The sequence below is a fragment of the Saimiri boliviensis genome, chromosome 16 (genome assembly GCF_048565385.1).
Source record: "Saimiri boliviensis isolate mSaiBol1 chromosome 16, mSaiBol1.pri, whole genome shotgun sequence".
NCBI lineage: Eukaryota > Metazoa > Chordata > Mammalia > Primates > Cebidae > Saimiri > Saimiri boliviensis.
This window is the reverse complement of record NC_133464.1, coordinates 88,534,527-88,550,063: the sequence shown is the minus strand read 5'-3', so window position 1 is coordinate 88,550,063 and position 15,537 is coordinate 88,534,527. Positions and strand designations below refer to the sequence as shown.

The following is a 15,537-nucleotide window of genomic DNA, read 5'->3' as shown; positions in this document are numbered from 1 at the left end:
AGGCCAAGGCAGGCAGACTGCTTGAGGTCAGGAGTTATTCAAGCCGACATAGTTGAAACCCCGTTTCTACCAAAAAATACAAAAAAATGAGCCAGTCGGGGTAGCACACGCCTGTAGTCCCAGGTACTGAGGAGGCTGAGGCGGGAGAATCGCCTGAACCGGGGAGGCAGAGGTTGCAGTGAGCCAAGATCGTGCCGCTGCACTCCAGTCTGGGTGACAGAGCAAGACCCTGTCTCAAAATAAATAAATAAAGGAAAAGAGAAAGAATTTAAAATTCAAGTAATAATTTGAAAAAAACTAATTTCTCAACTTCTTCATGTCAAGGAACTAATGCTTTATGTTCAATCAAGCTAGAGATGTAAATAATTACTGTACTTTTCCTATATACCATAATTCACAGACTAGAAGACGGTTTGCTAGAAAGAAAACCTCTGAAGATGCAAGTGAATACTATGAAAATTACATCGAAGAACTGAAGAAACAAGGATTTCTACTAAGAGAACATTTCACACCTGAAGCAACTCAATTAGCATCGGAACCATTGCAAGCAGTAAGATTGATTTCTACTTTTTGGTTGTTATTGATTGAATAGTTTTAATAGAAATGTTTTCTCTATTACAAAGAAAAAAACCGGGCCGGGCTTGGTGGCTCACGCCTCTATCCCAGCACTTTGAGAGGCCAAGGTGGGAGGATCACTTGAGGCCAGGAGTTCGAGACCAGCCTTGGCAACACAGAGGGACCCGTTTCTTGGTTTTTTAGTTTCTGTAGAAATGGGTCTCTCTGTGTTGCCAATGGTGGTGTGCCTGTAGTCCTAGCCACTCACGAGGCCGAGGCAGGAGGATCACTGGAATCCAGCAGTTGGAGGTTACAGTGAGCTATGATCATGCCGCTGTACCCCAACCTGGGCGATACAGAAAGACCCCGTCTCAAATAAATAAATCGATGTCAGGAGGGAAGAGGAGGAGTTCAGAAAAGGAAACGTGACCTCAGAGAAAGGCCTGGCAACGGAGTGGGGAATACATGGTAGGATGAGCCGTGAAATGTATCGCTTCTTTCAGCAGCAGTCTGAGAGCTTGTGAGAGATCTCTTTACAACCTAGGCCATCAGTCGAGGGTCCTTAACCCCGATTGCACGTGTTAAATGCCACAGACAGACCTAGAGCTTACAGGGTGAAGGAAAAAAGAGAACAGGAAGAAAAGGAGGTAGAAGGGAATCAGAGAAGAGAGAATGGAGGCAGACAGAGAGAGGATCCCGCAGTTACCTGGCTGGCGATGACTCTCTTGGGCTGGGATCAGTCATTTCTCCTCACACCTCCGTTCGTTGGCCTTCACACGTTGACTTGTTGGTGGCGATTCTGTTTTATTGTTGCAGTGGCTTTTGGAAGAAGTCATGAATTCAAGCACTCTGAGCCCAGAGGTGAGCGATTTCGTAGAGATGATTTGGGCAGAGGCCCTGGGCCACCTGGAGCACACACTTCTCAAGCCAGTGAACAGGATCAGCCTCAACGACGTAAGTCTGTGTCGCCGAAGCCCTGTGAGAACCCCACCTCCTGGTTGATTGGCTTCAGTCGTAACACTTGTGTGTGCGTGCTGGTCTGACTGCTCTGAAATTCATTCCTGAATGTTCTTTCCTCGTACCTTGAAGAAAGGGACCACTAAGAATACTAAGGAAAAAATAAGCATCCGAGAAAACTAGACATCCCTGTCTGTCAAATATCAGCCTCGAGGCCTGATGGAAGGCAGGCCTCTGGCGCTGGCCAATCAGGAGGACCGATCTTTTGCGCCAAGAAGTTTGCAGGAAGCTGGAGGGATATGGGTGGTCTTGGTCCCCAGTTAGATTTCCAGACCCCAGCCCACTTCCTAGTGACTCCACGGTCTCGTACCTTCCGACTGTCTCAGGAAAGGCAGGCATGCCTCGAGATCACCAGGAAACGTTCTGCCCTTAAGTAGAATCGCAACTGAGAGAGCAGGCAAACGAAGGTGTCCCCAGTGGTACGACTTAAGCAACCGCATTGCTGTATTGAAATAAATAAGGACGATTTTCCTCCGCGGCATTAAGCTGATTGATCTCAAGGAGAACATGGCTTCCTGGGGCAAAGCCCCTGAAGTACTTATGTCATTGGAGACATCTTGAGGAGATTTTTACCTCTGGTCTCATTCTGACACCTTCCTAAATTTCTCCTGTGAGAAGCAAGTCTCTCGCAGTGGCATGAGTGTTTCTCTCTCTGCATATCTGTAGGGAGATGTGCCCCCATCTACAGAGAACTGTAAGACTCTGCTTCTTTGGTCTAGTAAAACCGAGCCCAGGTTTGCAATCATCCTCATGGCATCAGTGTCACCACTGAGCTACGTCTCCAGTAAAGATGGGCATCTGTTCTGCGATAGCTGTTCGGTAGAAAATGGATAGTTTTGACGTGTCCAGCAATCGTTTTGGATATTTTTGTGCGTGTTCCTCAATCTCTGTATCAAACTTTCGTTTCAATAAGCCTATGTGGTCTTCTGTTGAAAGGTAAGCAAGGCCGAGGGGGTTCTCCTTCTAGTGAAGGCAGCGCTGAAACATGGAGAAACAGCAGAGCAACTGCAGAAGATGATGACAGAGTTCTACAGACTGATACCTCACAAAGGCACGATGCCCAAAGAAGTGAATCTGGGACTATTGGCTAAGAAAGCAGACCTCTGCCAGGTAAACCTCGGAACCACAGAATTCAGGGATTATAAAGTCTGTTGGGGGTGAGGGTCTTTAAAACTCTGATGATTAAGGTAACACTGAATCACGAAATTCTCTCCAGAGTCGTGCTAGAAAATAACTTGTTGAACCCTTTTAGAAAGCCCAGGGTCCTTATGAAAGTTACTTCAACCGTCTTTTCAAGTGTGAATAGGTTGGCATGGTGACATAAATGCAGAAATAGGTTTAGAATTGCTATCTTCTGAAATAACTTTTCAGGCCCTGGAATGAGTTAGGATCCTCTCTGCAGAAGAAACGGGAAACCGCCAGTGACTGAAACAAAGAGAACATTTTATTCCTCAGACAATGAGAAATCGAGCTGTGGGCTGCCTGCTGGCCCCCGTCACCCCAAGACTCAGTGTGTCAGTGTTATCGGCAGGGTCCCAGCCTCTTTCCATCCCTCGGTACCTCCTGTAGAGTGACAGCTCTGCTCTCAGCCCAGCTTCCTCGTGATCCACAGATAGCTGCAGCAGTTCATAGCATCACATCTGTAATAGCTCTTTTTGTGTCTCCTAGAGAAAGGCCTCTGGCCGACTCCTCTTTCTCTGGTCAGAATCGAGTCACATGCGCAAAGCAGTCACTGTCGAGGAGACTGGAGCCACTGTGGCTGCTCAGAAATGGGCCGTCTCTTCTGAGCTGCCAGGAGAGGAGCAGGCTCAGTGAGTAGAGGAAGGTGTCCCCAGCAGCCAGCCCTGCCCTGGACGAGGCTGAAGTCACTCTTTGGCTCCGCATGGCCTCGTCTGTGTATGCAGGGATTGGGCCAAGATCAGAGATCTGTGTCCTAGACTTCAGAGGAGTTTAGAGACGTGAAATTTTGCATGTTTGGGAAATGATCGCTTTCAGCAGATTCCTAGAGGAATCAGTAATCCAAAAGAAGGAAGGAACTGGTCAACGAGAAGATATAAGACCCTTCCAGATTTAAAATTCTGTGATTTACCTGACATCAAACATAAAGGATATCAGAGGGCCAGGCGTGCTGGCTCACACCTATAATCCCAGCACTTTGGGAGGCCAAAGCAGGTGGATCACCTGAGGTCAGGAGTTCGAGACCAGCCTAGCCAACATGACCAAACCCGTCTCTACTAAAAATACGAAAATGAGCCAGACATAGCAGTCAGGAGGCTGAGGCAGAAGAATCACTTGAGCCTGGGAGGTGGAGGCTGCAGTGAGCCAAGATTATGCCACTGCATTCCAGCCTGGGCATGGAAACTCTATCTCAAAAAAAGAGCACAACTCCATTTCAAAAAATAACAATCATCATCATCATCTCAGTCATCAGTGTTGCTAAGAGGGAATGTATAGTGCCCATTCAGATATATTTTCTTTTAAATTTATATTTTGAATAGATAATACATCTGCATGATTCAAGAGGCAAAATTATGTTAAAAAGATAGACTCAGAGGAATCCCTGTTCTACCCTGCTCACTCCACCCTATTCCCCTCCCCAACTCCATAGGTAACGAATTTTATTCCTTTATTTTTGTCTTCACAGTTCCTTAATACAAATACATGTATAAACATAAATTCTTTTTTTTTTTTTCTCTGTCTCTTGGGCTGGAGTGCACTGGCGCGATCTGGGCCTACTGCAACCTCCACATCCTGGGTTCAAGCGATTCTCCTGAGTCAATCTCCTGAGTAGCTGGGATTACAGGCGCCCGCCACTATGCCCAGCTGATTTATGTATTTTTAGTACAGATGGGGATTTCACCATGCTGGCCAGGCGGGTCTCGAACTCCTGACCTCAAGTGATCCACCCGCCTCTGCCTCCCAAAGTGCTGGGAGTACAGTCGTGAGCCACCGTGCCCAACCGTATAAACATAAATTCTCATTCCCATTTTTGTATCCAAAGACTGTCTTTGCTGTTCTGCATCTTGCTTTTCTCCATGTATCCCGGAGGCAGCTGCCCCTCGTTGTCGCAGTCCACTGTGGGATGGGCTGCATCGTGGGCTGTACCCTCCTGCCAGGCCTTTGCTGTCTTTTTTGGATTTTGCTGCAACAGACAGTGCCCCAGTGAATAACCTTGTGTGTTTGTCATTTTGCCCTTGTACAGGATTGTCTCTGGGATGGGGCCTGAGAAGGGCTGGCTTTAGGGATAGATAGTAGCTGATTCTCTGCTAAGCTCTGCACCCTTTTGCCCACCTACCCTCAAAGAAGGAGAGTTTCTGTTTCCCAGAGCCTGGCCGAGAGCATGGTTGTCAAACTCGGATGCTTTGACTAACCTTAGGGATGAGACGTAACCCCTCAGTGCTGTGAGGCGGAGCACCTTTCCGGACGACTGTGGCCGTTCATTTCTCCCTCTGCAAACTGTCTGTTTTCTTTCCTCTGTTCTTTTGGGTCCTGCCGCTTTTCTTCATGCTTTGTAAGGATTCCTCCTGTATTAGAAGGTAAGCCTCTGTGACAGGAGTTGCAGATATTCTCTCGTTTGTCTTTTTACTTTGCTCCCAGTGAGTTTTTGGTATCAGTGGTGGTGGTGAACTTGTTTTATTTCTACCCCATTGAATATTGTTTTGCTTTGATACAGAAAAAACGCATCGATCTTTGATGGCTGGTGAGTTTGAGTTATAGTTGGAAAGGCCCTCCCCATACGACCGTCATAAAGATGAGAGACAAGAATTGCTTGAACCCGGGAGGCGGAGGTTGCAGTGAGCCAGGATTGTGCCATTGCACTCCAGCCTGGGAGACAGAGAGAGACTCCATCTCAAAAAATCATCATCATAATGAGATGTGACAACAGCAAGTCCAGAGACTAAACGGAACCCACCTTACTGGGGCTGGAGTTCCCTTCTCCGAGCTCCAGGATTTGGGAATAGACAAAGGAATACTTGGGTTTCCACTCAGGGAAGGAACCCATGCCTTATTCATCGATGTGTCTAACCTAATCCAGTGTCTGGCATAGCAAACACACCTACTGAATTGTCGAAGCAGAATTGGATGTGAAGTCTCGGGGTTCTGAGATCCCATCTGGTCACTGTCTGCTCCTCACCGTGGGGTCCTGAACCATTGATTGACATCGCAGAGCCTCACTTTGCTCATCTGTGCAATGAGGATAATAAAATCGATCTTAGTGTCGTAGTGAGGAATAAATGAGCAATGTGTATGAAAACCCGTTATTAACAATTATGTGCTGTACCGATGTACTCTACAACCACGATCATATATTGTGCTATCAGTAAGGCAATCATATTAACCTTTTTTGCTTTTTGTTTTTGAGACAGAGTCTCGCTTCGTTGCCCAGGCTGGAGTTCAGTGGTGCGATCTTAGCTCACTGCAATCACCCGCTCCTGGGTTCCGATGATTCTTATGCCACAGCCTCCCAAGTAGCTGGGTTTACAGGCATGTGCCACCATCCCTGGCTAATTTTTTATATTTTCAGTAGAGATGGGGTTTCGCCATGTGGACCAGGCTGGTCTTGAATTCCTGCCCTCAAGTGATCCTCCTGCCTCAGCCTCCCAAAGCGTTAGGATTACAGGTATCAGCCACCGCACCCAGCTACATGAACTTTAATGCACCACTAATGGCAAATATTGATCAAAAGCTTTTGGGAAAGCTGAGTGCAGTGGTGGCTCGTACCTGTGGTCCCAGCTACTTACGAGGCTAAGGTAGGAGGGTTGCTTGAACCCGGGAGGTTGAGGCTGCAGTGAGCTGTGGTCATGCCACTACACTCCAGAGTGGGTGAGATCAAGACCTGTCTCAAAAATAAGTACATAAAGAAAGTAAAACTAGCTTTGGGGAAAATGGGCTTTTCCCATCTTTGTGAGAAAGCGTGAATGTAATATAAATATGAATTTTGACATGTGGTAATTCTGATATCTATATATTCTTTCCACCGGCAGCTCATCAGAGACATGGTTAACGTCTGTGAAACTCATTTGTCCAAACCCAACCCACCGTCCCTTGCCAAATACCGAGCTGTGAGATGCAAAATTGAGCATGTTGAAAAGAATACTGAAGAATTTCTCAGGGTTAGACAAGAGGTTTTGCAGAATAATCACAGGTAAGCATAAAGGAAGTATCTCGAGATCTGTTACCATACAATGCTCTTTGAGACTCTGATAAAGAGCTGATCACAGTAATTCCTTAGATCATTTCATCTTCAGCAACAAGCCACAGTAGCAGCGGCCCGCTGACAAATGACTTTCTTCTGTGTTCATAACAGTGCCTGGGGCAGTATTCTGTGCTTGAAAACACCTTCTATCTTCCACTCTGACTTCAAGGTTACCTAATCTTGTTGCAGATTAAATTAAAAGTTTTTAACTCAAAAGGTGCTTGGGTTTGTATTTTGTAGGTTATTACAGAGAAAAAGCCACTTAAACTAGGGTTTAAACATGCAGAAATAGGTGTATGGCGTCTTCTGACGTGGCCTCTCTGTGGCAGGAGGAACTGCACCCGAAAACCTGGAAAACACCTTCCTCAATACCAGTTACACTTGCGCCCTCACTCACTGCGCACACCCAGGGCCCTGTGCTGACGTGCATTCTCCAGTCACACACACATGATGGAGCAGCTGTTGAGACGAGCCCTCACTGGGTGTGAGCACCCGTGAGGGTCACCGTGGCTGAGTCTGTGCCCAGCTTCCCGGTGCAGAAACTCCAGTGCATGTTTGTTCTCAGGCATGGGACTGACTCTTGCGGACCTGGTGGTTCATTCCACTGCAGCAGTTCCTCTTCGTCAGCGTGGCACAGCCCTTAGAACGAAGGGTCGTGAGCTGTAGCTGCACGTACCAGCTGATAGGAGCCAGTTGTCAACATTTCAGAGGTTTGGTGAACTGGTGGTTAAACCACTGGTAACTTGACATTGGACACAGGGAGGATTTGCACCCCCTGGAAATCAGCGAATGCTGCAGATCCGGGCTGTGCAGGGGCATTGCTGCTGGTGTGTGGAGAACTGGTTTTCCAGAGCCCACTCTTACCTTACGGCTTGACTCGGATCTCACTAAAACTATGTCCTGCTTTCCTTGATCCTCCTCAAAATCCACTCCCAGAACCACTTCACACCCACTGAGATAGCTATGATTTATGTTTAGTGGAAAATTATAAGCATCGGTGAGGATGTAGAGAGACTGAAAGCCTTACACATTGCTAGTGGGAGGGGAAAATGATGCAGCCTCTGTTTGATGGTTCCTCACCAAGTTAAACATGGGATAGGATAAGACCCACCGATTCCACTCCTAGTTCTATACTCAAAGGACTTGAAAGCAAGTACTCAGATAGGTGCTCGTACATGAATATTCATGGCAACACTATTCAAAACAGCCAAAAAGTGGAAATAACCCAAATGTTCATCAACGGGGGTGGATAAACAAAACGTGATAAATATACGTAAAGAATACTATTCAGCCATGAAAAAGGAATGAAGTACTGACACATACTACAGATGGGTAGACCTCAAAAATATTATGCTGAGTGAAAGAAGCCACATATTATGTGATTCTATTTATATGAAATATCTAAAATAGATAAATCCACAGCGATAGCAAATTGCCTCGTACCATGAGAGGGAAGGATAGGGACTGACAGCCAAAAGGTATGGGGTTTCCTTTTGGGCAAATAAACATTTTGGAACTCGAGGTGGTGATTACATGACATTTTCACTGTTCTGTACTCAATACCACTGAATTGTATACTTAATGGTTAATTTTATCTTTTTGGAATTTCACTCTAATTTTTTAACAATCTGAGCCAGGCATGGTGGCTGACACCTGTAAGCCCAGCACTTTGGGAGGCCAAGGTGGGCAGATCACTTGAAGTCAGAAGTTGGAGACCAGCCTGGGCAACATGGGGAAACCCCATCTCTACTAAAAATGCAAAAATGAGCCAGGCATGGCGGCACACATCTGTGGTCCCAGTTCCTCTGGGGACTGAGGCACAGGAATAGCTCGAACCCAGGCGGTGAAGTTACAGTGAACCAGGGTCATGCCACTGCACTCCAGCCTGGGAAACAGAGCAAGACTCTGCCTCAAAAGCCTTCATCCCTACAGACCTTCTCCAGATTCTGTTTTTATATGTCATCCAATCGGTTTGACTTTTTGGTTTGACCTTTGATCCTCCCGTCCACTGATCTACACTAACTAAGAGTCCGGTGACAAGGAAGGTACAATCAGGAGGGGAGTCAGTTTTCCAGGAAGACAGGAAGAGCCACGTCGAGCCCCCGCGTGGCAGCTGCGGTTCGGCCCTCCGGGGCTACCCGAGCAAGCCCTTGGCGAGCCACCCCACCCCCCAAATACAAAAGCAGTCACACAGCTCAAGTGGGCTTCTTCCTAAGGAAAGATCCTGCTGCTGTGAAAAATTAAATTTTCTTCATTTCATTTCAGTAATCATGATTCTTTTCTATTTTTTTTTTCTAGTTATAAAACATGTTCTTTGCTAAAAGCTTGGAAAATAGCTAAAAATATGAAGCGAATTAAAAAATGAAAAATCACTCAATCTCACCACCCAGAGATAATATGACCACTGTTAAGATTTGGGTGTAGAACATAACCTAGCCGGAATCACCCCAATGCTGCTTACCCTGGCGGGGTGCTGGTTAGCCAGCTCTGTAAAGAACGAGTCCTGGTCTGGAATATTGGCTGAGCGCTGGGGAGCAAGTACTCCCATCATAGCTAATGTCAAGGCACTGACCTGAGGCCGCCGGACGTGGCGTTGGGAAGATGTGCCCTTCCTCCCACCACAGCGCTGCCCTCTGCCACACCCCAGGCCCCCCTGCCATTGTCCCACCTCAGCTCCCCACTCAGAACTCGTGTGGGGTCTCCCTGCTCCTCATCTCCACAATCCCATGTTCTGTCAATTCTGCCTTCAAAGTGTCTTTCATCCGTGATCTCACTTCCATTCACGGTGCCACCCTCTTTATCCCATCTACAATGTCCTTCCAGATGTTCTCTACTCCTGTAGTTATTATTATGGCATCCAACTATGATGATGATGATGATGATGATGATGATGGCATCCAACCCATAATAACCAGTGAGGTCATAAAATACACATTTTATGGTACCACCAATAAATGTCACCTCCCAAGAGAGGCCTTTTTTGACAGCACTCTCTTCAAACCTGATTGGTTTCTAAACACTTAAAATTAGGTATTTGATCACTTTTTTCTTTGAAATGGAGTCTCGCCCTGTCACCAGGCTGGAATGCAGTGGCACAACCTCAGCTTACTGCAGCCTCCACCCCCTGGGTTCAAGCAATTCTGCCTACTCAGACTACAGATAGGCACCACCACGCCCCGTTAATTTTTGTATTTTTAGTAGAGGCGGGGTTTCACCCATGTTGGCCAAGCTGGTCTTGAACTCCTTACCTCTGGTGATCCACCTGCCTTGGCCTCCCAAAGTCCTGGGAGAGGCTAGAAGTTGCATTCTTTTTTATTTTTTTATTTTTTTTAGGAGACATGGTCTTGCTCTGTCACCCAGAGCAAGAACAATATATCCTATATATTCTATATTTGACAAAATTGGGATCATACTACGTATAAAGTTTTGTCATTGGCTTTTAAAGTTTATATGCTACTGTACACTTTACCACATATCCTTGTTTTTTTGAAGAATTTGATTTTTTTTTTGAGACGGAGTTTCGCTCTTGTTACCCAGGCTGGGGTGCAATGGCGCGATCTCGGCTCACCGCAACCTCCGCCTCCTGGGTTCAGGTGATTCTCCTGCCTCAGCCTCCCGAGTAGCTGGGATTACAGGCACGCACCACCATGCCCAGCTAATTTTTGTATTTTTAGTAGAGACAGGGTTTCACCATGTTGACCAGGATGGTCTCGATCTCGTGATCCACCCGCCTCGGCCTCCCAAAGTGCTGGGATGACAGGCTTGAGCCACCGCGCCTGGAGAAGAATTTGATTTTCTAATAGCTGCATAATACTTCCAAGATATGCTGTGTTGTGGCTCATTGAATCCATTTCCTGATAATGGACATTTGGACCCTTCTGGGATTTCTTCTGCTATAAGGATTCTTTGTTTTGTTTTCAGTTACGTCATCGAAAACCTTTTCTTCTAATTTTTACAGTAAGAGCCCAGTGGATATCTCGCAGATATTTAGAGTTGGCAGAGTGAACGAAACCACAGAGTTTTTGAGCAAACTTGGCAATGTGAGGCGCTTGTTGCACGGTTCGCCTGTGCGAAACATCGTGGGAATCTTGTGTCGGTAAGGGTCGCCATCTTTATTTCTCAAAATTTTCAACCTCACAAATGTGAAACATTTTGCTTTGCTTTTCCTACTCTTTTCTATATTACATGAGCCTTTTCAGTCAAAATCAACTAGTTTACTACATGCTGGAGAAAATTACACACTTTATAATTGTGTAATAATTCGTAATTGAGTGTATAAGTTAAATTATGTATTTATGGCTGGGTATGGTGGATCATACCTGTAGTCCTAGCACTCTGGGAGGCTGAGGCGAGAGGATCACTTGAGGCCAAGGGTTCAAGACCAGCCTGGAAAACCTAGCAAGACCCCATCTCTATTTTTAAAAATTATGTATTTCTTCTATTTAAATATAGTACATAGGTACGAATTGCTTCTTGAAGACTGTATCGTATGAAGAAAAGTGATTCTATATTCATGACTCCTCCATCTGGATCTAATCTCGGGATAGCCCAATATTAAAAGAGAAGAGTCCAGAAGTCAGAGTGTGCACCAGACGACATGGGTTATTTATTTCAAACGTAACTCTAAGATTCTGTTTGCTTTGAATTGCTACTTACTATTTGGGCTGAAACCGAAGTCACAGGAGCAGGAGAAGATATTATTAAATTTAGATTCTTTAAGGACTTAGAAGGAACTTAAGAAACATACAAGATCCACCTGGGGAAAAAAAGGAAAAACAAAAATCCATTAAACTGCTACCGAGGGACCCAAAAGACAACTTGCGTTAATCAGAGGATGCTGGTTTTTCTTGGATTAATCTACAAATGTAGTGCTTTCATGATAAAATTACCAATACGATTTTTTAAAGAAATGAAAAGCTGATTCTGTAACACATATTTTTTTTAATTTTGAAATTACCAGAATAATTCTGGAAAAGAAGCCTAATGAGGGTGATACTAAGATTAAAAACACAGAAGATTTAAGATATGATACCAGTAGATCTTATCTCTGTGGAAGAGAGACGAGTTTTTCAGTACTAGCTACAGAGATAAATGGGTGACCGCAAGGAAAGAATATGAAGTTCGACCCTTACCTCATTGAACAAATATTTAAATATTTAGATCAAACCATAAAAGTATACTAAATGAAAAATGGAAGAATCTTTTTAAAATAGTCCTTAAGTAGGAATGAGCTTTCTAAGTAGGACAAAAACCCAAAAGCCATTTTACTAAATTCATTGGATCTCCTCATACAAAATTCAAACAATAGATATTTATCTAAGAAAAGGCAGAAATCCCCCTTTACCTGTGTTCCCAGAAACAACCATGGTGTCACCCCGATTGCGGAGTTCTCTGGAAACCAGAAGTTCAGTAGGAACCTGCCGAAGTTGGGAGGGAGGGAGGATGCAGTCGGCATCGGGCTGACACCTTATTCTGCCCTTGTCTTTTCAGAGGGTTGCTTTTACCCAAAGTAGTGGAGGATCGTGGTGTGCAAAGAACAGACGTCGGAAACCTTGGGAGTGGGATTTATTTCAGTGACTCACTCAGGTATGTTTGATCTTTAATCACAGAATCGTGACCGAGTTTTCTTGCTGTGTATTTTCTTCTGTCTTCTCTTGATGAGGGAGTTTCTCACCCAAAACACAGGTTTATCTGTTATACATGACCTCAGTATGCCTAGAATACGGTTTCATCTTCAACATCCTTGATAATGTTAAAATCTGCCTTTGGGCCAGACGTGGTGGCTCACACTGTAATCCCAGCTCTTTGGGAGGCCAGGGCAGGAGGATCGCTTGAGCCCAGGAATTTAAGGCCAGCCTAGGCAACATAGTGAGACCTCACCTCTAGAAAAAAAAAATTTTAAATTAGCTTTGCATGGTAGCACGAATCAAACCCACAGTTCTAGCTATTAGGGAGGCTGAGATGGGAGGATCACTCAAGTCCGGGAGTTCAAGGCTGGAGTGAGTTATGATTACGCCACTGCAGTCCAGTGTGGGCAACACAGTGAGAAGAACTCCATGTACTTCATCTGCCAACCTCATAATTGGTATTGTGACATCATTTTATGCAAGGAAACAGTCTCAGGGAGGTCAGGCAACTTGCCTAAGGTTGCAGAGCTATTTAAAAGATGAAGACTGATTTCAAGCCCAGGACAAAGGATCATGAGCCAGGATATTTGAAGAGTTCCTACAAATCAAGAAGAAAAAGACAAGCAAGCCTATAAGCATATGGGCAAAAGGCATGAATGGAAACCTAAAAGCAAAGAAAATGAGCTGGGGCCAGGCACAGTGGCTAATGCCTGTAATCCTAGCACTTTAGAAGGCTAAGGCATGTAGACTGCTGGAGGTCAGGAGTTTGAGAGCAGCCCGGCCAATGTGGCGAAACCCCATCTCTACTACAAATACAAAAATTACCTGGGCGTGGTGGTGCATACGTGTTGTCCCGGCTCCTTGGGAGGCTGAAGTAGGAGAATCACTTGAACTCAGGAGGCGGAGACTGCAGTGAGCTGGGATCACACCGCTGCACTCCAGCCTGGGTGACAGAGCAAGACCCTGTCTCAGAAAATGAGCTGAGTGTAGTGGCAGACACATGCAGTCCCAGCTACTCAGGAGTTTGAGGCAGAAAGATTGCTCAAGTCCAGGAGTTTGAGATTAGCCTGGGCAACACAGCAAGACCCCCCATCTCTGAAAAAAAAAACAAAAAACAAAAAACAAAAAACATTTTTTAATTAGCCAGGCATGGTGGTACACACCTGTAGTCGAAGCTACTCAAGAGGCTGAGGCAGGAGGATTGCTTGAGTCCAGCAGTCCAAGGCTGCGGTGAGCTGTGTCTGCACCACTACATCCAGCTTGGGAGACAGAGCCAGACCCCGTCTCTTAAAAAAAGAGAAGAAAAATGAAAAGAGAGAGAGAGCGAGAGCACTGTAATAAGAGAACACTGGAAATGATGCAGACGTCCATTGACAGTGGAATCGATCCATAAATTTTGGTGGAGTCCTGCATGAAGTCCTATCCTGAAGTTTAAAGAAATGGACTGTGGCTACACGTGTCGAATGGATGAGCCTTAGGACCTTAGTGGGGCAGAAGTTGTTATATGAGGCATATCGTGGAGATATTGAGGGTCTGGTTCCACACTAATGCAAATAAGCAAGTATTGCGATAAAGTGAGTCGCACACATTTTTTGGCTTCGCAATGAGTGTAAAAGGTTTACACTCTATTAAGTGTGCCACAGCATCGTGTGTAAAAAAACAATGTGCAGACCTTAATTTTAAAATAATACTTTGTTACTAAAAATGCTAATGATCACCTGAGCCTTCAGTGAGCCATTGTCTTTTTGCTGGTGGAAGGTCTTCGTGTTGATGGCTGCTGACCGATGAGGGTGGTGTTTGCCGAAAGTTGAGGTGGCTGTGTCGATTTCTTAAAATGAGACAGCAATGACATTTGCCTCAGCGATTGACTCTTCTTCCTTTCATGAAAGATTTGTCCGTCGTATGTGATGCCATTTGATGGCATTTACCTGCGGTAGAACTTCCTTGAAAATTTCAGTCAATTATCTCAAACACTGCTGCTGCTTTATCATTAAGTTTATCTAATATTCAAAATCCTTTGTTGTCATTTCAACAACATCCACAACATCTTCACCAGGAATAGATTTCACCTCAAGAAACCGCTTTCTTCACTCGTGCATAAGAAGCAACTCCTCATTCATTCAAGGTGGATCATGAGATTGCAGCAATTCAGTCCCCTCTTCGGGCTCCTCTGCTAACTCTAGTTCTCGTGCTGTTTCTGCCACGTGTACAGCGACCTCCTCCACTGAAGTTTGAACCTCTCAAAGTCACCCAGGATAGTTAGAGTAAACTTCTTCCAAACCCCTGTCAATACTGATAGGGTGACCTCCTCCCATAACTCATCAAATGGCCTTAAGAGCAAGGAGAATGGTGATTCCTTTTTAGAAGGTTTTCAATTTACTTTGTCCAGATCCATCAGAGGAATCACTGTCTGTGGCAGCTACAGACCTAAAAAATGTATCTATGTCTTAGAGTTGGGGTCTTTCTCCATCCTTGCCCAGGCGAGAGTACAGTAAGATGCAGCCATAGCTCCCTGGAACCTCAAACTCCTGGACTCAAGTGATCATCCCACTTCAGACTCCTGGGGTTACAGGCATGCCTGGCCAAAATGTATTTCTGTTGTTTTCTTCTCTTTTTTTCTTTTTTTTTTTTTTCTTTTTTTTGAGATGGAGTTTCACTCTTGCCCAGGCTGGAATGCAGTGGCACGATCTCTGCTCACTGCAACCTCTGCCTCCCAGGTTCAAGCGATTCTTCTGTCTCATCGTCCTGAGTAGCTGGGATTACAAGCACATGCCATCATGCCCAGCTAATTTTTGTATTTTTAGTGGAGACAGGGTTTCATCATACTGGTCAGGCTGGTCTTGAACTCCTGACCTCAGATGATCCACCCAACTCAGCCACCCAAAGTGCTTGGATTACAGGCATGAGCCACTGCACCCAGCCCAAAATGTATTTCTTTTTCTTTTTCTTTTTTTTTTTTTTTTTCCTCTGAGACAGAGTCTTACATTGTTGCCCAGGCTGTAGTGCAGTGGCACAATCTCGGCTCACTGCTATCTCTGCCTCCTGGGTCCAAGCAATTCTCCTGCCTCAGCCTCCCGAGTAGCTGGGACTACAGGCACATGCCACCATGCCCAGCTATTTTTTTTTTTTTGTATTTTTAGT

The 15,537-nt window shown here is 45.3% G+C and overlaps 1 protein-coding gene across 6 annotated transcripts in view; it reads left to right on the top strand.

The window, feature by feature from the left end:
- LOC120365728 (protein mono-ADP-ribosyltransferase PARP4) overlaps nt 1–15,537 on the top strand; it is a 96,637-nt gene that overhangs the window by 18,711 nt on the left and 62,389 nt on the right. For 5 of the 6 annotated variants that reach the window (XM_074387956.1, XM_074387960.1, XM_074387959.1 and 2 more), the window contains 6 exons: nt 401–550; nt 1,372–1,509; nt 2,509–2,682; nt 6,558–6,718; nt 10,728–10,865; nt 12,260–12,355. In XM_074387956.1, coding sequence (XP_074244057.1) covers nt 401–550; nt 1,372–1,509; nt 2,509–2,682; nt 6,558–6,718; nt 10,728–10,865; nt 12,260–12,355 — 857 coding nt within the window. The remainder of the gene's footprint in view (nt 1–400; nt 551–1,371; nt 1,510–2,508; nt 2,683–6,557; nt 6,719–10,727; nt 10,866–12,259; nt 12,356–15,537) is intronic. The other variant, XM_074387957.1, reaches the window with a different exon arrangement.